At 43.1% G+C, this 24,047-nt stretch overlaps 1 protein-coding gene across 10 annotated transcripts in view; it reads left to right on the top strand.

Moving 5' to 3' along the window:
• Nucleotides 1-23,703, top strand: part of cobl (cordon-bleu WH2 repeat protein) — a 294,795-nt gene extending 271,092 nt beyond the window's left edge. For 9 of the 10 annotated variants that reach the window (XM_063043965.1, XM_063043966.1, XM_063043974.1 and 6 more), the window contains one exon: nt 22,757-23,703. In XM_063043965.1, coding sequence (XP_062900035.1) covers nt 22,757-22,846 — 90 coding nt within the window. In that variant the 3' untranslated portion in view covers nt 22,847-23,703. Of the gene's footprint in view, nt 1-12,197; nt 12,288-22,756 lie in introns of all 10 variants that reach the window. The other variant, XM_063043967.1, reaches the window with a different exon arrangement.
• Nucleotides 23,704-24,047: the final 344 nt, after the last annotated feature.

Genomic DNA, 24,047 nt, shown 5'->3' with positions numbered 1-24,047 from the left:
TTCAGGCTCCTGTACCTCCATGCTTCTGTACCTCATTCCTGATGGTAGCAATGAGGACAGGGCATGTCCGGTGTGATGGAGTCCTTAATGATGGACTCTGCCTTTTTGAGGTATTGCCCCTTGAAGATATCTTGGATACCATGGAGGCTAATGCTCATGATAGAGCTGACTATTTTTACAACTCTCTGCAACTTACTTTGATCCTCTACAGTAGCCCCTGCCCCCACCAGACAGTGATGCAGCAAGTTAGAATGCTCTCCACAGTACATCTGTAGACATTCTCAAGTGTTTTTGGAGACATACCAAAATTTCTCAAATTCCTTATGGAATATAGCTAGTGTTGTACCTTCTTTGTAGCTGCATCAATATGTTGGGTCCAGGTTAGATATTTTATATCTGCTTTCCTTTTCCATATGCTTGAATACAGAGATATTGACACCCAGGAATTTGAAATTGCTCACCCTTTCCCTTCTGAGAAAGGGAACTTATGACTGTAGCGAGGAGAGATTGCAAATGTCTTTGAACGTCTCCGCCAGTTGGGTGGCACAGGTTTTCAGAGCCCTACCAGGTACTCTATTGGGCTCAGCCACCTCACCCTTGAGGATTCGCCCTCTTGAAAGACAGCCCGATGTCAGCCTCAGAGACAGAGATCACAGGGTCACTGGGTGGTGCAGGAAACTACATAGCTGTAGTTTTATTCACCCTTTATTTGCTACTGAATTTTATGGCAAATCTAAATGTGATGGTATTCTCACTGTAATTTCCACACTTGTGCGAAGTATTTGCTTGCACTATAGTCTTGCTTCGTCATTTTCGGTTTAACCAGTTTAGTTACACAAATCTCCATAGAAAGGGCTCTGGCAGTTTGAGAACTAGACTAAAAGGAGCGAGAGAGCAACCTTTTTTAAATTATGTTTTAACATTGGGGTCGGGAATTCTTCTGACAAAAGGATACAAGGCTGGTGAAAAGAATCTTTTTTATGATTAAAAGACCCTACAAGGAGTATGTTTAAGTATTATAACATATAGTTCAGGTGACTAGCAAATAATGATTCCTCCCAGAAAACTCCCAACAATTCCAATTGAAGTTTAATAGAATCACTTGTTTGAAAACTAGGTGAGTATGGTTTACATAGCTGGTTTCTTCTCACCTGGAAGCTTATTATTAACCAATTTATCAATATGAACTGAAACATATCACTGCAATGTGGCCTTAAAGCTTTTGGTAATAAATAAATATTTTTGCCAAGATATTTTTCTGCAGTCATCTGATATTAAGGGGTTGATTTTCAATTTTGTTTCTGCAGATACAAAATGCATTCAGTGGCTTGGTTATCAGGCCCGGTTATTTTTGTTTCTGGGTTGTGGTTTAGATTTTGGGGTATGAAATCTGCATTCTTTGGACATAATTTTCATAATTTTCCAGAGGGCTATTTCAAGTGTAAACGCATCTCCTTAGACAGATTTCTTTTCCAATTTAATGATAATGTTCTTTAAATTCCTGCAAAATATAAATTAAATAGGAAGCAAGTCGTTAGATCCCAAGAGAATCCTGAAAGTCTTGTTGGAAGGGGTGAAGATGAGAAAACAAATTTCTTTATCCCAGCAAAAGAAGGAGGAAATCATAAAGGGAAATGATTTCTCTGTAGAAAGAAAGGCGAGGTTTGTTTCACATATATTTGCAGGTTCTGAGCATTTGTTGCCCAACCCTATTTGCCATTCAGGTGGCAGTAATAATGAGCTATAATCTTGAACCTCTCCATTCTGGTGAAGGTATTACCACAGCACTTTTAATAGAGAATTCAGTGATTTGGATATAGCAACAAAAAATTAATACAGATTTATTTTCAAGTCCAGAAAATGTATGATAGGATTATGCAAGTGATGGTGTTTTCACATGCTTGTTCTTTGTTTCTCTGGAAGATAGAGGTCAGGGGTTTAGGAAAGAAGGAGCTTTGTAATATCTATGAAATATAATTTGTTAACTTGTAGCTGTAGTTCGCTTGTGAAGTAATTGAATGTTGAGGGTAAAATATGGAACGACAATCAAGTTAACTGATATGTCCTGGAGCGATGTATTGTTGGAGTTTAGTATGGGGTATTTCTTCACATGCCTAACATACTTTCTCCGTGATGGAAGGACCTTAGAAAGCCAGGAAGTCAGTGATTTGCCACTCAAACTCTCACCACTTGTTGACACAACATTCACCTGGTTGGTCCAGTTAAGTTCCTCAATGGCAATCACCCCTCCCTCTATGATGTTGACTGGAGTAGATTTGGTGACTACAAATCCATAAAACCATAAGATATAGGAGCAGAATTAGGCCATTTGGTCCATCAACTCTGCTCTGCCATTTGATCATGACTGATCCATTTCCCTCTTAACCTCATTCTCCTGCTATCTCTCCGGACCTTTGCATGCCCTGACTAACCGAGAACCTATCAACCTCCACAGAAGTACATCCAATGACATCGTCCACAAAGCTGCGTGTAGCAATAAATACCACAGATTTACCATCCTCTGGCTAAAGAAATGCCTCCTCATCCCCATTCTAAATGGATGATCCTCTATTCTGAGGGTGTGGCTTCAGGTTTAGACTACACCACCACTGGAAACATCCTCTCCATGTCCACTCTATATAGGTCTTACAACATTCAATAGGTTTCAATGAGATCCTCCCTCATTATTCTAATTTCCAACAAGTACATGCCCAGATCCATCAAATGCTCTTCATATGATAAGCCTTTCATTCTGGAATTATTTTCGTGAACCTCCTTTGAAGCCTCTTCAGCACATCCTGTCTTATATAAGGAGCTAAAAACTGCTCATATTATTCCAAGTGGGGCACCATCAATGTCTTGTTAAGCCTCAGCATTTTATCCTTGTTTTCATATTCTAGTCCTCTCAAAATGAAGGCTGACATTACATTTGCCCTTCTCATACTGACCCAACCTGAAAGTTAACCTTTAGAGAACCCTGCAAAGCAACTCCAAAGTCCCTTTGCACCTCAGAATTTTGAATTTTCTCCCTGTTTATTCCTTCTACCAAAGTGCATGACCATACACTTCCCGACACTATTCCATTGGCCCCTTCTTTACCTATTCTCCTAATCTGTTTTTCTACAACCTCCCTGCTTCCTGAACACTACCTGCCCCTCCAACTATCTTTGTATCATCCACAAACTTGGCCACAAAGCCATCAATTCCGTCAGCCAAATCATACGATGTAAAAAGAAGGGGTCCCAACACTAATCCCTGTGGAACACCACTAGTCACCAGCAGCCAATCAGAAAAGCTTCCTTTATTCCCACTCCTTGCCTCCTCCCAATCAGCCAATGCTCTGTCCATGCTAGTATCTTTCCAGTAGTACCATGGGGTCTTATCTAGCTAAGCAGCTTCAGGTGTGGCACTTTATCAGTTGTCTTCTTAAAATCCAAGTACACAACATCCACTGAATCTTCTTTGTCTATCCTGCTTGTTATTTCCTCAAAAAAATTCCAACAGATTCAAACAATAAGACCATAAGACGTAGGAGCGGAATTAGGCCATTCAGCCCATTGAGTCTGCTCCACCATTCTGTCATGGCTGATCCCATACAACTGCCTTCTCGCCATATCCTCTGATGTCCTGGCCAATCAGGAAACTCTCAACTTCTTACCCCATCCCTTATTTATTTGTTTATTATTTTTTAACTTTTTCTCTCATTTTTCTCTCTCTGTCCCTCTCACAATAACTCCTTGCCTGCTCACCATCTTCCTCTGATGCTCCCCTCCCCCTTTCTTTCTCCCTAGGCCTCCCGTCCCATGACCCTCTCCCTTCTCAGCCTTGTATCCCTTTTGCCAATCAACTGTCCAGCTCTTAACTTCATCCCTCCCCCTCCTGTCTTCTCCTATCATTTCGGATCTCCCCCTCCCCCTCCCACTTTCAAATCTCTTACTATCTCTTCTTTCAGTTAGTCCTGACAAAGGGTCTTGGCCCAAAACGTCGACTGTACTTCTTCCTATCGATGCTGCCTGGCCTGCTGCATTCCACCAGTATTTTGTGTGTGTTGCTTGAATTTCCAGCATCTGCAGATTTCCTCGTGTTTGCGTTTTTAATCTGTCAACTTCTGCCTGTCAGGCAAGATTTTTGCTTCAAGAAACCATGCTAACTGACCTATTTTATCATGTTCCTCCAAGTACCCCAAAACCTCATCCTTAACAATCGACTCCAACATCTTCTGAATCTTTGAGGTCCGGCTAACTGGCCTATAGTTTCCTTTCTTCTGCCTCCTTCCCTTCTTAAAGAGTGGAGTGACATTTGCAATTTTCCAGTCCTCTGAGACCATGCCAGAATCTATTTTTCTTGAAAGGTCATCACTAATGCCTCCACAATCTCTTCAGCTACCTCTTCCAGAACCCTGAGGTATAGACCATCTGGTCCAGATAACTTAGCTATCTGAAGACCTTTCAGCTGCCCAAGCACCTTCTCCCAATTAATAGCAACTGCACTCATTTCTGCCCCTGACGCGCTCAAACTTCCAGCATTCTGCTGGTGTCTTCTGCAGTGAAGACTGACGCAAAATATTTATTCAGTTCGTCTGCCATTTCCTTGTCCCCCATTACTACCTCACCATTGCTATCTTCCAAAATGGTATACTTAATATTGAGGGGAACAGCTATAGGGGTAGACTATAGACCATAAGATATAGGAGCAGAAGTAGGCCGTTTGACACATCGAGTCTGCTCTGCCATTCAAGCATGGGCTGATCCAATTCTTCCAGTCATTCCTACTCCCCTCCTTCTCCCCATACCCTTTTATGCCCTGGCTAATCAAGAACCTGTCTATCTCTGCCTTAACCCTTTTATGCCCTGGCTAATCAAGAACCTATCTATCTCTGCCTTAAATGCACCCAATGAGTTGGCCTCCACAGCCACTCGTGGCAACAAATTCCACAGATTTGCCACCTTCTGACTGAAGTAATTTCTCTGCTTCTGTTCTAAATGGACGTCCTTCAATCCTGAAGTTGTGCTTTTTTGTCCTAGACTCCCCTACCATGGGAAATAATGTTGCCATATCTAACCTGTTCAGGCCTTTTAACATTCAGAATGTTTCTATGAGATCCCCCCTCGTTCTCCTGAACTCCAGGGAATACAGCCCAAGAGCTGCCAGACGTTCCTCATTCGGTAACCCTTTCATTCCTGGAATCATTCTCGTGTATCCTCTGTGAACCCGCTCCAATGTCAGTATATCCTTTCTAAAATAAGGAGCCCAAAACTGCACACAATACACCAAGTGTGGTCTCACAAGTGCCTTATAGACGCTCAACATCACTTCCCTCCTCTTATATTCTTAACCTCTAAAAATGAACGCCAACATTGCATTCACCTTCTTCACTACCGACTCAACCTGGAAGTTAACCTTCAGGGCATCGTGCACAAGGACTCCCAAGACCCTTTGCATCTCTGCATTTTGAATTCTCTCCCCATCTAAATAATAGTCTACCCGTTTGTTTAATCCAACAAAGTGCATGACCATACATCCAACATTGTATTTCATTTGCCACATTTTTTAACATTCCCCTAAACTATCTAAGTCTCTCTACAGGCTCTCTGTTTCCTCAACACTACCCATTCCTCCACCTATCTTTGTGTCATCGGCAATTCAGCCACAAATCCATTAATTCCATAGTCCAGATCATTGACATACATCATAAAAAGCAGTGGTCGCTTTGGAACCCCTATGGAACTCCACTGGTAACCGGCAGCCAGCCAGAATAGCATCCCTTTTTTCCTACTGTCTGCTTTCTGCCGATCAGCCAATGCTCCACCCATGCTAGTAACTTCCCTGTAATTTCATGGGCTCTTACCTTGCTAAGCAGCCTGTGTGGCATCTTCAGCGGTTTAATCGGGGCACAACTGCGCAAGCACATGGACGTCAGCCAGTGAGAGCAGCGAGAAGAGTTTAAAAAGAGACAGCCTTATAAACCAGGGGCAGAGTAGAGGGAGACAGAGTAGGAAGGCTTTGGCTCAACAGGACTTAGGGAATAACAGGTCGAGTCAAGGTAGGTTGCCTGTGTAGAATACAGACAGGAAGTATGTGTCTGAGGCCGGTTTCCTGTGCTCGGTGTCAGATGTGAGAGGTGTGGAATACTCCTAGCCTCCCTGACGGCCACATCTGCGCCAGGTGCATCGAGCTGCAGCTCCTCAGGGATTGTGTTAGGGAACTGGAGATGCAGCTCAATGACCTTTGTCTGTTCAGGGAGTGTGAGGAGGTGATAGAGAGGAGTCGGGGCCCACATCAGGGCCTAGGGAGACAGATAAGTGAGTAACAGTCAGGAGAGGGAAGGGCAGGGGTCAGAGGCTAGGGAGCACCCCAGTGGCTGTACCCCTTGACAATACATACTCCTGCTTGAGTACTGTTGGGGGGTGATGGCCTACCTGGGGGAATCAACAGTGGCCGCGCCTCTGGCACGGAGTCTGGCCCTGTGGCTCAGAAGGGTAGGGAAAGAAAGAGGATGGCGGCAGTGATAGGGGACTCTATAGTTAGGGGGTCAGATAGGCGATTGTGTGGATGAAGGAAAAAAGCACAGATGGTAGTTTGCCTCCCAGGTGCCAGGGTCCAGGATGTTTCTGATTGCGTCCAAGATATCCTGAAGTGGGAAGGAGAACAGCCAGAGATTGTGGTACATATTGGGACCAACGACGTAGGCAGGAAAAGGGAGGAGGTGTCATAAGGGCGGTGGCTGGGAACGGACCCAAGCGCAAGACACAGACACTGAAGTACTAGGGACAGGACTAAGATACAGGGCGATGGCAAGGACATGTACAGGAAAACCAGGAACCTGGAACAAGACTGAACAAGAGACCTAGGAGCCCAGGCTTGGACTCCGAGCCAGAGACTGGACAAGGACCCAGTACCTGAGTCTTGCCTCTGGTTCGGACCCCAGAACTAGGCAAGGACGAGGCTTGGCAGGCAGGCAGGACGAGGCAGAAATCTACAGGCTTAAATCTTGAGGCAGGAGGCTAGAGACTTGGCTTGGCTAGGCAAGAGGCTAGAGGCTTGGCTTGGCAAGAGGCTACAGGCTAGAGGCTTGGCTTGGCAAGAGGCTACAGGCTAGAGACGGCTTGGCTTGGCAAGAGGCTACAGGCTAGAGACTTGGCTTGGCAAGAGGCTAGAGGCTTGGCTTGGTAAGAGGCTACAGGCTAGAGGCTTGGCTTGGCAAGAGGCTAGAGGCTAGAGACGGCTTGGCTTGGCAAGAGGCTAGAGGCTAGAGGCTTGGCTTGGCAAGAGGCTACAGGCTAGAGACGGCTTGGCTTGGCAAGAGGCTACAGGCTAGAGACTTGGCTTGGCAAGAGGCTAGAGGCTTGGCTTGGCAAGAGGCTACAGGCTAGAGGCTTGGCTTGGCAAGAGGCTAGAGGCTAGAGACGGCTTGGCTTGGCAAGAGGCTAGAGGCTAGAGACTTGGCTTGGCTTGGCAAGAGGCTAGAGGCTAGAGACTTGGCTTGGCTTGGCAAGAGGCTAGAGGCTAGAGACTTGGCTTGGCAAGAGGCTAGAGGCTAGAGACTTGGCTTGGCTTGGCAAGAGGCTAGAGGCTAGAGATGGCTTAGCTTGGCTAGAGGCTAGAGACTTGGCTTGGCTAGGCAAGAGGCTGGAGGCGAGAGATGGCTTGGCAAGAGGCTAGAGGCTAGAGACTTAGCTTGGCAAGAGGCTAGAGACTTGGCTTGGCAAGAGGCTAGAGGCTAGAGACTTGGCTTGGCAAGAGGCTAGAGGCTAGAGACTTGGCTTGGCAAGGCAAGAGGCAAGAGGCTGGAGACGGCTTGGCTTGGCAAGAGGCTGGAGACGGCTTGGCTTGGCAAGAGGCTGGAGACGGCTTGGCTTGGCAAGAGGCTGGAGACTTGGCTTGGTTTGGCTAGAGGCTAGAGATGGCTTGGCTTGGCAAGAGGCTAGAGACTTGGCTTGGCAAGAGTCTAGAGACGGCTTGACTTGGCAAGAGGATAGAGGCTTGAGGCTAGGCAAGAGATGAGGCGAGGCTTGGCAGGAGGCTGGAGACTTGAGGCGAGGCTTGGCAGGAGGCTGGAGGCTGGAGACAAGGCTTGAGGCGAGGCTTGGCAGGAGGCTGGAGACTTGAGGCGAGGCTTGGCAGGAGGCTGGAGGCTGGAGACAAGGCTTGAGGCGAGGCTTGGCTCCTCCTGGGCAGGGCGTGGATCACCACCCGACAGAGGCAAGGGACAGGAAGGGACAGAACCAACCCCAGGTAACGGCAAGAAGGCCTGGCTTACCTGGGTGGAGGTGAGGGACAGGAAAGGAGCTAGGTACAGGGTGGCACCAGGACCAGACAGCAAGACAAGACAAGGCTACAGGCAAAGCAAGGCAAGACAAGAACTTCAGGTGAGGTGAGAGTTACCGGCAAGACAAGGAAGGGCTTCTGGCAAAGCAAGGCGAGACAGACCTTCAGGCGAGTCAAGAGTTACTGGTAAGACAAGGCAGGCCTTCAGGCAAGGAAACAGAAGGCAGGGGAAGGGATACAAGGAGTAATGACAAGAACAATCCAGCAACCACGCCCTGGTCTCTGGAGGTATTTATGCAGCCAGCCCCAACTAGCATCAACTGGCTCAATTAGCTCAACAAGGACAGAAACAGGGTAGATAGGAAAACCTGGAGCAAGTGTCGATGGACCGGACCGTGAACCGGAATATGGACTTCACGGACCGGACTATGACAGGAGTTCCTGAAAGCAGACTACAGGGAGTTAGGAACCAAGTTGAGAAGCAAGACCACAAAGGTAGTTATCTCGGGATTACTGTCTGTACCACGCGACAGTGAGAATAGGAATAGAGTGAGGTGGAGAATAAATGCGTGGCTGGGGGATTGGAGCAAGGGGCAGGGATTCAGATTTCTGGATCATTGGGACCTCTTTTGGGGCAGGAGTGACCTGTACAAAAAGGACGGGTTGCACTTGAATCCCGGGGGGCCAATATCCTGGCGGGGAGGTTTGCTAAGGCTATTGGGGAGAGTTTAAACTAGGATTGCTGGGGGGTGGGAACCAAAATGAAGAGACAGAGGAGGAGGCATTTGGCTCACAAACAGAGAAAGCTTGGAGGCAGTGCAAGAGAAGGGACGCACTCAAACCGATGGTTTGAGATATGTCTGTTTTAATGCAAGGAGTATTACGAACAAAGCGGATGAGAGAACGTGGATCAGTACTTGGAGCTATGATTGTGGCCATTACAGAGACTTGGATGGTTCAGAGACAGAAATGGTTACTTCAAGTGCCAGGCTTTAGATGTTTCAGAAAGGACAGGGAGGGAGTCAAAACAGATGGGGGTGTAGGTTGATCAGAGATAGTGTCTCGGCCGTAGAAAAGGAGGAAAGAATGGAGGGATTGGAGCAGGGGGCTCTAGTCAAGAAGAAAAGAAGAGCTTATGAAAGGTTCAAAAAGCTAGATAATGATAGAGAGCTAGAAGATTATAAGGCTAGCAGGAAGGAGCTCAAGAAAGAAATCAGGAGAGCCAGAAGGGGCCATGAGAAGGCCTTGGCAGACAGGATTGAGGAAAACCTAAAGGCATTCTACAACATGTTAAGAGCAAGAGGATAAGACGTGAGAGAATAGGACCAATCAAGTGTGACAGAGGAAAAGTGTGTATGGAACCGGAGGAGATAGCAGAGGTACTCAATGAGTACTTTGCTTCAGTATTCACTACAGAAAAGGATCTTGGCGATTGTAGGGATGACTTACAGTGGACTGAAAAGCTTGAGCATGTAGATATTAAGAAAGAGGATGTGCAGGAGCTTTTGGAAAGCATCAAGTTGGATAAGTCACTGGGACCGGATAAGATGTACCCCAGGCTACTGTGGGAGGTGAGGGAAGAGATTGCTGAGTCTCTGGCTATGATCTTTGCATCATCAATGAGGATGGGAGAGGTTCCGGAGGATTGGAGTGGTTGTAGATGGGTCATATTTGGCATGGAGGTTGGTCACCAGTGGTGTGCCTCAGGGATCTGTTCTGGGACCCCTACTCTTCGTGATTTTTACAAATGACCTGGATGAAGAAGTGGAGGGATGGGTTAGTAAATTTGATGACGACACAGATGTTGGAGGTGTTGTGGATAGTGTGGAGGGCGTTCAGGGGTTACAGCGGGACAGTGATAGGATGCAAAAATGGGTGAGAAGTGGCAGATGGAGTTCAGCCCAGGTAAATGTGAGGTAGTTCATTTTGGTAGGTCAAATATGATGGCAGAATATGGCATTAATGGTAAGACTCTTGGCAGTGTGGAGGATCAGAGGGATCTTGGGTTCCATGTCCATAGGACACTCAAGGCTGCTGGGCAGGTTGTGGTTAAGAAAGCATACAGTGTATTGGCCTTCATCAATCGTGGGATTGAGTTTAGGAGCCGAGAGCTAATGTTGCAGCTATATAGGATCCTGGTCAGACCCCACTTGGAGTACTGTGTTCATTTCTGATCGCCTCACTATAGGAAGGATGTGGAAACCATAGAAAGGGTGCAGAGGAGATTTACAAGGATGTTGCCTGGATTGGGGAGCATGCTTTATAAGAATAGGTTGAGAGAACGCGGCCTTTTTTTTTGGAGCGACGGAGGATGAGAGGTGACCTGATAGAAGTGTACAAGATGATGAGAGACATTGATCATATGGATAGTCAGAGGCTTTCTACCAGGGCTGAAATGGCTAACACGAGAGGGCACAGTTTTAACGTGCTTGGAAGTAGGTACAGAGGAGCCATCAGGGATAAGTTTTTTATGTAGAGAATGGTGAGTGCGTGGAATGGGCTGCTGGCGATGGTGGTGGAGGCGGATATGATAGGGTCTTTTAAGAGATTCCTGGACAAGTATATGGAGCTCAGAAAAATAGAAGGCTATGGGTAACCCTAGGTAATTTTTTAGGTAAGGACGTGTTCGGTACAGCTTTATGGGCTGAAGGGCCTGTATTGTGCTGTAGGTTTTCTATGTTTTTGTTTCTATCTTGTCAAAGGCCTTCTGAAAATCCAGGTACACCACATCCACTGCATCTCTTTTGTCCACCCTGCTTGTAATTTTCTCAAAAAATTGCGGTAGGTTAGTCATGCCAGATTTTTCCTTCAGGAAACTATGCTGGCTTTGGCCTATCCTGTCATGTACCTCTAGGTGCTCCGTAATCTCATCCGTAATTATCAATTCCAACAACTTCCCAACCACTGATGTCAGGCTTACAGGTCTATAGTTTTCTTTCTGCTGCCTCCCACCCTTCTTAAATAGCGGAATAACATTTGCAATTTTCCAGTCATCCAGTACAATGCCAGAATCTATCAATTCTTGAAAGATCATTGTAAATGCCTCCGCAATCTCTCCAGCTACTTCCTTCAGAACCCGAGGGTGCATTCCATCAGGTCCAGGAGATTTATCCACCCTCAGACCATTAAGCTTCCTGAGCACCTTCTCAGTTGTAATTTTCACTGCACTCACTTCACTTCCCTGGCACTCTTGAATGTCCGGTATACTGCAGATGCCTTCCACTACGAAGACTGGTGCAAAATACTCATTCAGTTCCTCTGCCATCTCTGCATCTCTCATTACAATATCTCCAGCATCATTTTCTACTGGTCCTATATCTACCCTCAACTCTCTTTTACCCTTTATATACTTAAAAAAGCTTTTAGTATCTTCTTTGATATTAGTCGCCATCTTCCTTTCATAATCCAACTTTTCCTTCCTCATGACCTTCTTAGTTTCCTTCTGCAAGTTTTTAAAAGCTTCCCAATCCTCTATCTTACCACTAGTTTGGCTTCATTGTATGCCCTCTCTTTTGCTTTTATTTTGGCTCCGACTTCACTTGACAGCCACGGTGGTGTCCTTCTTCCATTCGAAAATTTCTTCCTATTTGGAATATATGTATCTGTTTTGCACTTCCTTCTTTTTTTGCAGAAAATCCAGCCATTACTCTACTGGCTGCCCATTTCCTTTCTCTCTCCTGACAGTCAAGCTGGTACCTGCCTCCTGCAATTTAGGGGTGACTACATCCCTGTAGCTCCTATCTATCACCTGCTCAGTTTTCAGTATGAGTTGCAGCTTCAGTTACTTAACATGTTCTCTGAGGAGCTGCAGCTCAGTGCACCTGGTGCAGATTTGGTTATTCGGAAGGCTGGAGGTCTCCCGTAATTCCCACATGTCACACAAAGAACACAACACAGTCATTCTCACTGCTCTAACTGTGTATTAACAGGTGAGGAATGAAGAAAAAGAAGAAACGTACCAGATGCGACCTTACCAAAGTCTCCCACTCTAACACTGGTCCACTTCAATAATGTCTATGGTGAGGCGTCCTTTTTGGAGACCATTTCAGCATACCAGTGGCATGGTGCAAATTTTAACGTTCAATATTAACTTGAGCTTAAGATGCAGACATGGGCTGCTTCATTATTATGAAAGAAGTTCATATGGTATAATCATTAAGGAATATGATTGCTTCTGATCTTTTCATGTCAGTGGTGAAGCAATTGAAGATAATGGGCTGTAGACAACCGCCCTGTATTGCCCTAAGAAATCCAACAGTTGTCTGAGAATCTCAACTATTTTTCTTTTGTACTAGATAAAACTCCGGCCATTTTGCCTTTGATGCCTTTTTCCCTATGTGATCAAAAGATGTTTTGATGCCGTGGGAAATCACTCACAGCTCACCACTGCAGTTCATCCTTTTGTTTGATCATGACAGTAATATACAGAATCTTGAACTACATGGTACTGCCAAAGTTATTGTGAGCGGGCTAATTGATAGCAATCTTCATGACCCCTTCTAGTTCTTTGCAGGTATAAATGTAGTAGTAATAATACAGATTGGATTGGTCCTTCAGGGTTCTATGGGCAGATTAACCCTGGGCACTTTTTGACAATGTCAGTAGATGCTCGTGTTGTAGCTGTGCTGAAGTATAATGTTTAAAGGCCCAGAAGTCTGCAGACAAGGATTTTCAGCAATACTTAGTTATTGTCTGGTCCCGTTGTCTTCGTTATATTTGTTTCTTGCTTTCTTTGGATGGAATTATTTTGGTTAAAAACCAGTTTCTGTGATAGTGGGGACTTAAGAATGAGGCTCAGATGGATCATTACCTTTGCAAATGCTTCAATCTTGAATTTGGTACACATGCTTACATTCTGCATTGTTGAGGAAGATAGGTTCTTGAACTGCCCTCCAATTAGCTGTTTAATTTTTCGTTATTATTTATAAATGTAGTGGTACTTATACGATTAATATGATCCATAAAGTCATGGAGTCATATTGCACAAAAACAGACCCCACTGAGTCTGAACTGACCATCAAATGCTCATTTTTATTTTCATTTTGTATTTTTATTTTCTCCTCATTCCTATACACTCACCTGCACACTGGGGTACTTACATTAGAACCAACCATTCTGCATTGGGATTTGGGAGGAAACCTAAGCATGCAGAAGAAACAATGCAGTCATAGAGTGAAAATGCAAATTCCACACAGACAGCATTGCAGCTCTGGAATGAACAGATGCTGGAGCTGTGAAAAAGTAACTCTCTTGCTATGCCACTGTGCTGTCCAGAGGTTGGAAAATTGTTAGCCCCATCTATTGCACACTGCTTTCTCTTTTTGAAATGCACATTCTTCAATGTTTTTGCTTTACCACAATGGCACCTTAGTTTTAAGTTTATCTGATGTTAGCTGTGCCATTCCTTTGTACATTCTTCATTGAATCAGGTATAGCCCTGGCTCATGAGTCGACAGGTTGTGGTGAATTGTCATTATAGCACTGATGCCAATGGCCCACAGTGCCTTAGGAGTAGTCATATAAAAACTATTTAAGCTCATTTAGTCTGGTGGTTATGCCACACAGCTTAAAGCCGAGCAGTTGTTGCACAATAATCTGAATCATTGTCTTGGGTTAATTTTACCTCTCCGATTCTTCAGTGCTGCTTTAAGTTTATAGTGAAATGGACACAAGGTGCAATGGAATGAGTTTACTGAAAGCTGATTCAGAATCTCACTGGCTACAGTACATTGAGCTAATTTATCTTCTGCTTCTCCTTTGACTTCAAGTTCTTCCTCCACAGTGAATGATGCTAACCTGTTGCTGTCCTGAGTCCAGTTGCAGTTGTGTTTTTATTGCTATAATTACACAATAACAATGAGGTGAGGTAAATATAAAACATATGGTAGAGACGCCCTCACCTTTACACACACATAAATCTTTGCCACACTAATGTGGTTAATAATCTTCCCGTACATAAATTTTTCCTGGTCTGCTTAATCTCTCCAATAAGGACAACAACCCTGCCCCAATACCCCAGGAATTAAGATGATAACCTTTGATGCACCCACACTCATCCAAGTATGTACTTAGGCGGAGACCGAAACTGTTTGCAATATTTCAGGTATGGGACCATGTAATTCCAGAAAGTTATTTTTATTCTTGTCTTCAAATTCTGTCATGTTAATGGCCAGTATCTTGCTAGCAATACCTGCAATGTTAATTTAAAATGATTTGTTTGCAGTGGTAGCCAAATCCTTCTAATTTTTTAATAATTTCACTATTTAAAATACTCTTCTATATTTTTCTGTCTGCCATGTTATCACCCATGTGTCTAAATCTCCTTCAAGCTTCTACACACCATCATCGCAACACAGTGATATCAAGTCAAGTTTATTGTCATTTAACTACATAAATGTTTATAACATAAATAACCAGATAATATATATGGAAACAAGACAATGTTTCTTCAAACTAAGATGTCAAACACAGTGGTACACATAACACACGATAACTTATGAAGGTAAAGATAAAATCTACAGATGAATCGCACATAAATAACAAATTAAAGTGTATTAATATTAAATTTCGTAAGGTATGGAACAGATTAACTAGTGACACTTTGAATACGATGCAGCAGAGAGTTCAGAAGCCTTATGGTTTGGGGGAAGCAACTATATCTCATTCTAACCGGTCTTGTTTTTGTGCATCATACTCTCCTGCCTGATGGAAGAAAGTCGAAGAGGATGCTGGATGGATGGATGGGATCCTTAATAATATTAAGAGCCCTGTATACGCAGTGCTCCTGATAACTGTCCCCGATGGATGGTAGGGAGATCCCTATGATCCTTTCAGCTGTTCTCACAATGCTTTGTAGGGACTTCTGGTCCGATGCTCGACTGCCCCTACACCAGATGGAGGTGCAACTTGTCAGGATGCTGTCAGTGGTGCTCCTGTAAAATACAGTTAAGATGGGGGTGGGGAGGGGGTTAGCCTGCTTGCCTCGATCTTCCTAGGAACTGGAGACACTGCTGTGCCTTCTTGTTCAGGGAGGTGATATTAAGGGACCAGATGGGATCATCCATGATGTGAACTCTCAGGAATTCGGTGCATTTAACTCTCTCTACAGAGAAGCCATGTATTTGCAGTGGTTTGTCCACCTGAAGTCCACAGTAATTTCCTTTGTCTTCTCCACAGTCAGCAAGCTTACGTTCTTCTTCTCACACCAATCCACCAGCCCCTTCACTTCCTCTCTCCCTCTATACTCAGTCTTGTCATCGTTCTTGATAAAATCAGCCACTTTTGTGTAATCTGTTAACTTGTCGACACAGTTTGAGCTGGATCCTGTGACACAGTCATGTGTCAGCAGTGTGAACAACAGTGGGCTGAACACACAGTCTAGGGGAGTGCTGACGCTCAGCGTAATGGGACGAGAGATGTTGTTGCCACACGGACTGACTGTGGCCTTGCTGTTAAGAAGTCCATATCCAATTGCAGAGGGGGGTGTTGAGACCCAGCGAAGACAGTTTTCCCACCAGTTTCTGGGGTATCATGGTGTTGAACGCCAAACTGAAGTCTATAAACAGTAGTCAGCATATGAGACCCCATTTTCCAGGTGGGACAGGACAGAGTGGAGGGCAGAGGCTATTGCACCATCAGTAGATCATTTTGAACAATAAGCGAACTGGAAAGGGTCCAGTATAGCTGGGAGAAAGGGTTTAATGTGCTCCATGACCAGCTGCTCAAAGCATTTCATGAAGGTTGATGTTAATACCACTGGATGATGGAAATTTAGGCAGCTTACTGTCGCCTCCTTTGGCATTGGAATGATGGCTGCCACCTTGAAAACCAAGGAGACAATGGATTGTTCCGGAGAGATTTTGAAAATATCCATCAGCACATCTGCCCAGCTGGGCTGCGCAGTCGTTCAGATCCCAACTTGGTATATTATTGGGCCCTGCAGCTTTGCATGGGTTGACTCTGGCCCACACTTCAGCTTCAGCCAGACAGAGTGTCTGCTCCCCTGGAGGGAGGGGCACCTTCCTCACCAGCACTTTGTTCTGTGCATCAAACTGGGTGTAAAACACATTCAGACTGTCAGGGAGTGGGGCATCCTGGTCACTCACGTGCAGGGTAGACTTAGAGTCTGTAATCCTCTGAGTTCCCTGCCACATGCACCTTGTGTCTCTGGCATCATAGAAGTGACTGTAAATTTTCTGAGAATGCTCCCATTTCACCTTCCTGTTGGAGCGGGAAAGCACAGTTCTTGCTTCCCTGAGAGCTGTTGCATCCAACGATGTAAAAGCAGCTTCATGATCTCTCAGCCTGGAATGGACCCCTGTGGACCCCATGGCTTCTGATTTGCCCTCACCCGCATGTGGTTTGTGATGGTAACATCCTCAGTACACTCTCTATGTGGCTGGTCACAGAATCCACATATTCCCCAATGTTAGCAACATTGCCATAGGTAGCAGCTTCCCTGAACATTCTCCAGACTGCATTATCAAAGCAGTCCTGCAGTGCAGAGATTGCACACTCAGGCCAGGATTTCACCATCCTTAGAACTGGTTTGACCCATTTGATCACTGGTTTGTATCCAGCTCTGCACCACCAGCAAACTTGGACAAATCACATTTGACCACTTGATCTAAATTTTTGAAATACATTGTGAATAGTAACCCTTAACATACCAATTCCTGCAGCTCCCCATTAAGCACAGCCTCCAAAATCAAAAAATATTCCTGCTGTTTTCTTTCAACCAACCTCAGTTCATGCTATTATGTTTTGTAACTCCAGAAACTAATCAAAATAAAAACATGTGAGCCTTGAATACTTGTGCACTTAGTTTTTCTTCAGTGAGCTGCTCACATACGATGTAGTGCCGTGATGTATGCCATTCATATACTTCTTACAGATAACCCCTAATGAGTTATGTAAACAACAAGGAATGCTTAATCAAGCAATATATTTACAATACAACTGAAATATTAAATGGTCTACACTCCTCCCTGCTTAGCTATAAATCCATTCAAAATAGAATGCATCTCAACTCAAATATGTAACATAGTTCTCTAGTATTCTTATATACACATTATACTATATAATACAACAGCTATACAGGCATCAGACACAATCTCCACTGTGTAGAAGAATGGTCCAGTTCTGTTATTAATCTTTCCAAGTACCCACTTTTGATGATCTCTGTAATCCATCACCAAGACTGCTTGTCCAGGAGTGAAACTTCGAACCTCCTTGTTTGAGGAGCGCTCAATTTCTCTCAGCTGTTTGTCCTGCATACTTCTTCTGAGATTGGGCGTGAGGAGGTCCAAGCGTGAACACAAGGGACAACCCAGGAACAGCATTGCTGGTTAGTCATTGGTTGTGGAGTGTGCTGCATTGTGATAGGAAAGGAGGAAATTGACGAGCTTCTGATTCAGGGTCAGTGTAGTGTGTTCTGCTGACATTGCTCACAGAGTGGTCTTTAACCTCCGACAAACCTTTTCACCTCTGACAAACCTTTTCACCAAGCCATTTGTAGCTGCATGATTTGGGGCAGATGTAGTATGTATGTCTTACTCCATTCGCTTTCAGGAATGACTGAAACCACTACGCAACAGACTGGGATCTATTGTCACTGAGTATGTGTTGTGGAACACCAGTCCTTGAGAAGAGTCCTTGTCAACACATCAACAGCATGTGAGGCTGCAGTGGAGACTGTTAGGTACACTTCTGGCCACTTTGTAGCTGCATCCACTATAAACAAGAATTTTATGAAAATCCACATGAATCTTCTCCAGGGCAATGTAGGCCATTCCCAGGGATGGAGAGTCACTGCTCTTGGCATCCTCAGGACATGTTGGCATCTCGAATCGTGCATGGCAAGCCACTTGATCTGTTGATGTATCAAAGACTATCTGATAAAGCTTTGAGGCAATGGCATCATTTTGACTACGCCTAAATGGCTGGCTTGTAGCTTCTCCAACACTTTAGCTCTGAGTTTGGATGATACAACAATTCTCAATCCCTACATTAGGCAACTCACGTCAAGGACAAGTTCATCCTGGCACAGATAAAAATGGGGGAGCTCGAATTTCTGCTGTACATTCCAGCCATCTTGCATTGCCATGTAGACCTGAGACAGTGTGGGGTCTTTTCTGGTTTCCCTTTGAATCATCTCTACTATGATAAGGAGACTTTAAATTTGTATCAGGTAAATTTTTCAGGTGTTTCCTTTTCCAAGGGTAAACGGGACAATCTATCAGTATTTCAATGATTAGTTGTCTTGAATCTGATCTTATGATTGTGTCTTCCAAGAATCAGAGTTTATTTCTGCAGTCATGCTGGCTGCTGTTAGTGGAACACACTTCTCTGGATTGAAAATGTACACCAGTGGTTGATGATCAGAAATGAGGGTAAACTCTCTCCCATGCAGGTACTGGTTGAAACATTTTACACATCAAACCAGATTCACAGATATCAATCTGTGAATAATTTATCTCTGCAATAATTAGGGAGCATGATGCAACGGCAATGGGGCATTCAGTTCTCACTCACAACATATGACATGACTTTACCTACACCATAAGGCAAGGTGTCACAGGTAAGCTTCACGAATGAAGCTTGTTCATCCTGATAATATGGATTATAATGTGTGAGCACATTGTCTGATGTCACCATTTACTTTACCTTTTGGAAAGTCACTTCACAGAGCTTTGTCGATTGCCATTTCTTCCAAACTGTAGTAATGAGTTGAAGGGGTGGAGCTCAGTAGTCAGGTGTGGCAGGAACCTGTTATAGTAATTGACAAACCTTAAAAAGGACTGCAACTGTGACATGTTCTTTGGCCTTGGGTCATCTATCACTGCTTGAATTTACAATTGCATCACTTGTGTAATGCTTGGGCATCAATGGTGTGATAACAGTAAGTGATACTTGGTTTAAATCATTCAAACTTGCTACTGAGCTCATAATTTTTTTTTCATGTTGTTTTGAGATTTTGGAGATGTTCTTTATCATCCTCACCAGTAACAGTGATGTCATCCAGGTAACACTGAGTGCCTGGGCAGTCTTGCAGTACCTGGTCCATGGCTTTCTGCCAGAGTGCAGGTGCAGATGCTACTCCAAAAATAAGTCTTTTATTGCGATAAAGTCCTTTGTGACTGTCTATGGTGAAAAACACTTTGGACTCTTCTTTCATCTCCAACTGTAGGTAGGCCTCAGTTAAGTCCACTTTGCTGAAGTGTTTCCCTCCAGAAAGGTTTGCAAAGATATCCTCTATCCTGGGCAGAGGGTATGGATCTACCTTCAGTAATCACCACAGATCCTGACAAGTGCATCCTTCTTGGCTATCAGAACCACTGACATTGCCCCTGGGCTCCACTCAACTTGGGAAAGAATTCCTTCAGTCTCCATGCAATCACGCTCACAGGCTACTTTATCACAGTGACATAAGAAACGGGATGGGCTTTGTAAAACTTGGGTGCGCAACTTTCATTGATCACTATTTTACCTTGATAAGTTTGGGATTTCCAATGCCATCCATGAACACTGGTGTGGCATCATCCAGTACCTTTCTTATTTTGCTTTCAGTTGACTTTATTGCAGGAGACATGGCTTGCAAATGTTGGATGGATCTCCAGTCAAGTTGGAGTTGTCTCAGGCAATCATGGTCCCACAATATTGGCCCTCCTGTTTTTACCAATGTGGCTTGTTAGTTGTATTTCACTGTTACAAGTGTCATTCCCACAGTAATTATTCTCTCCAGTATAAGTTCTTCGTTGGATATCTGCAGGCTTCAGTTCAGTATCTTTGAAATTATGTTCAAACTCATTTTGTGGAGTGACTGAAACAGCCAAGTCAGTGCCCAATTCCATTTTAATTAACTTGCTGTTCACATCTGATGTAAGCCTCCAAGAGAACCACAACTTTGCCATAGGGTTTGGAGGCCTGCATACCTCAATGACCTGGAGAGCTATGTTGGTTGAAGTTAGGGCCTGTGCTTCGACTCCTGATAGGGTCACCCATTGCCAAACAGATCAAAAGGTAGAGGCCAGACTAAGAGGGGTCCTCCAGTCCTCCAGATTCAGGGGTTCAGCTGAGGGCTAACAACCCTGACAGGTCAAAACAACTATTATGGAAACAACACTGAAGAATCCTATATCTGCGTGCGACAGCAGGCTTGAGTCCTCACTCGGAATTTGCATGGCTGACAGAGTGAAAACAGAGAAGAAGCTACTGGCACAATGAACTTAACACTGTCAAGATCAAGATCTAAATTGGTGTTTGGAATGTACACGGAAGTGAGGACCCTAAACCAGTCCTGGGGAACAAAAGGAAAAATAGCCAAGGACAAACAGAGATGGAGGACCTTTATTGCTGCCCTAAATGCCGGTGGTGTAAGAGGCAGTAACTGACTCACTTCGGGCTATATTGCTATATGCCTATACTCACTTGTTGTCTGTAAGCTGTATTGCTTGTCTTCTGTCAGTTTTCACAATCTACATCTCAAGACTACCTCAACCTGTGTCCCTCTCATCATTAGCAGAATTTTCATCAACAGCATATAGATTAGTTTAGTGCGCTTTTTGAAAATGCAATTTTTAAAATCTTTTTCTCTTCCCTGTACATATAGATGCTGAAATTTTGTGTATGCTCACTTTCATTCCTGATTACAACTCAATTGCATTTCTGGCTGCTGTTTCCATTGATACAGCAATTTCAACTGCTCTTTTAAATGTGAGTTGTGCTTTAGTTAGGAGCCATTTTGGAATGCTTTCTTGTCAGATTCCACAAACTAAATAACCTCTCAATAAGCCCATCACGGAACTGACAATTTCTTCAATTCAACCAAGCAGGCTGAAATGGACTCCCCTTCTTTTTGAATCCACTTAAGAAACCTAAAGCATTCTGTAAACAACAATGGTTTCAGTTCTAAGTATTCCTGCAGTATATTCATGATATCAGCAAAGTTCATTTTGGCTGATTTGATGGTGCAGTTAAACTTAAAAGCAAACTGTATGCTTTTCTACTTATTGCACTTAGCAAATCTGGCATTCTTTTCTTATCGGCTATTCCATTTGTTTTAAAATACAGCTCAGTTTGTTCAGTATACATCATCCACTTATCTGGTATGCAATCAAACATGTCTATCATAATGTAGCCAGCCATTTAAGCTTTTTTAAAAAATTATTATCATCACCTTTTATGAACCCATGGATTTCATCCATTTTCTTTTTTTAACTCAATATACTTAATCTCCCCTTCTGAAGAAACATGTACTGCACTTTTCTTTTTAACTTGAATATCGCTCTCCCCTATGAAGAAACAACATGCTGTGCTGCAACAGGTAAGTAGTCATTTCGGGTTTGTTTTAAAACTTCCTCATTGCCACTTTTGTACCTCCAGAAAATAATCAAAAGAAAAACGCAGGGACCCAGAATACTTGTTTACTTAGTTTTTCTTTAGTGAGGTGCTCACATATGACCTGGTGACATAATGACGTATACCATTCACATACTCCTTAAATTTAACCCTAATGAATTATGTAAGCAACAAAGATTGTTTAATTAAACATCTATTTACAATATTCCTCAAATATTACTGAAAAAAATACACTGCATATGCCAGTATTTGATCATCCCTAGTGCTTTAATTTTCTTGAACAACCTTTTATATAGCATCCTATCAGAGCCCTCTGAAAATTCAAATACGTGAAGTCCACTTGTTTTCCTCAATCCAATTTGCAAGTTACAACCTCAAAACTGATTTGAGAAACATATATTTCTTCTTATGCATACATGTTAACTCAGCCCTATCCTGTTATTATTTATAAAATTGTGTTTTCCTTATTAATGATATCAGATAAGTGGTGTGTAGTTTTCAGAATTCTAGCTGACTACTTTATTACTTTCGACTTTTGAACCTGAAGGAACTATTTTATTATCAAGGAAATTTTGGAACAGGGCAACCCCAATACTTAAACTATCTTCATAGCTACCTCCTTCCTAACTTCATGATGCATATTATCAGGTTCTGGAATTTATCAGCATTCACTTCCATGAATCTTTAGAACTTATTTTTTTACTAACTTCCATTAGGTTCTCATTGACTCTTGACCTGGGGCTCTTCTCATGACCTTCAACTGCATTACTGAACTCTCTGGGGACATCTCTGAAAGTGTGATCATGTAAATCTATTCAAACTGTTTTTCAAATGCCTCTAATAGAGGCGTTTTGTTCATGGTGAGCTGGCATAGCTAACAGAGCATTGTGAGACACTCCATGAGCAGGAGCTCAATATCTACCCATGAGAGTACTTGATATTTGGACACTTCTCCACTTCCTAGACGTGGACATTTGATGCAAAACACTTAAGTGCAAACTGTCAAGGTGAGTGGCTGACAAGGTCAGACAATGAGCTGGATTCAAGGCAAAGTGCACCATGACTAATGTAAGCTCTCCATTATACTTAAATGCAAAAATAATTTGTTACTGTTAATTTTTTATTTTAGGTCCCTGTTCCCTCGAATACAAAGCAAATTGATGGAAGAACAAGTTCCATACATATATCAAACTCCTGGACTCCTTCCATTTCTTCTTGAATAACTGAAATAATTGTGATATTGTGGTAAATAAACATATGTCATGGAAGAAGGAAGAAAACAAATGTTTGCAGAAATATTTTTGACAAATCATTTAACTGGCTCTTTGATATTTATGTCATCAAATGCACAGATTTGCTCAAATTAAACTCTTATCAAAATTAAGCATTTAATTCAACCGTACTAGTATATTACTAACTGTATGCTAAAGGGCCCTTGCAAGTGACAAGGTATCTTTTCTCATACATATTAAGTATCCTAGAACTTATGAACTAATTTTGAATCTGAAGCTTTCAGAATACTTTTGAACATACGTTAGGACCAACAGTGCCAACAATGTGTTCTTTCCTTAATCCTGCAGGCAAAGCACTGCATTACCAAGAATCTAATGAAACAATGAAATACATTTTGTAATGATATATTTGGCGTTCTTACCTTGACAATAACTTTTCTCATTTAACAAAAAAAATCAGAATCTACTACTGTTGAATTGTTAGTTGGGATATGTATCCTTAGCCCCCACCAAGAAAATCAGCAACTCAATTTTTTTTGTAGTTTTAAGACATAATGTTGTCCTTCTTTGTACTTGCCACGAAATTCACAGATGAATTGCTAATGAAAATTTGAGAAACATGATTATGATTTAATAGTTGTTGAAGAGGAAATTATGTAACATTTATTTCTGTTTAATGTTAATGTCTATATACAAATTGTGCCATAGCTAAAATTTGGTAAGATTGCTGAGATGTGCATTTACTTAAGTAGTACCAAATTTTATGTAAAAGTCATAAGTAAGATCTATGTAAACCAAAATACAGCACTATATTAATACTCTGCATATGATAAAATAAAATTGCCATAAGTCATTCTTCATCTACTTGTGTGACACTACTGCCATGTCAATTGGTAAACAATATTGACACATCTAGCAGCTTAAAATTGTCCATCTTTAAGGCTTTATAAGGATCTGAAGGGTAATTTCTCAGTACACTGGATGTCAGGAATGTATAACAAGCTGCTACAGGAAGTAGTAGAGATGGGTACATTTACAATGTTTTTTGGACAGTTAAAGGAGAGAAAAGATTTTGAAAGATATGATCTGAATTCAGACAAATAAGACTAACTCAGGTAGATATGGGCAAGTTGGACTGAAGAACCTGTTTTTGTGCAGTTACATACATGGGTGGAGAGGTGGCAGATG

This window comes from Mobula hypostoma, chromosome 3, assembly GCF_963921235.1.
Source record: "Mobula hypostoma chromosome 3, sMobHyp1.1, whole genome shotgun sequence".
Classification (NCBI taxonomy): Eukaryota; Metazoa; Chordata; class Chondrichthyes; order Myliobatiformes; family Myliobatidae; genus Mobula; species Mobula hypostoma.
The sequence above is the reverse complement of the archived record's forward strand: the minus strand, read 5'-3'. Positions and strand labels throughout refer to the sequence as shown.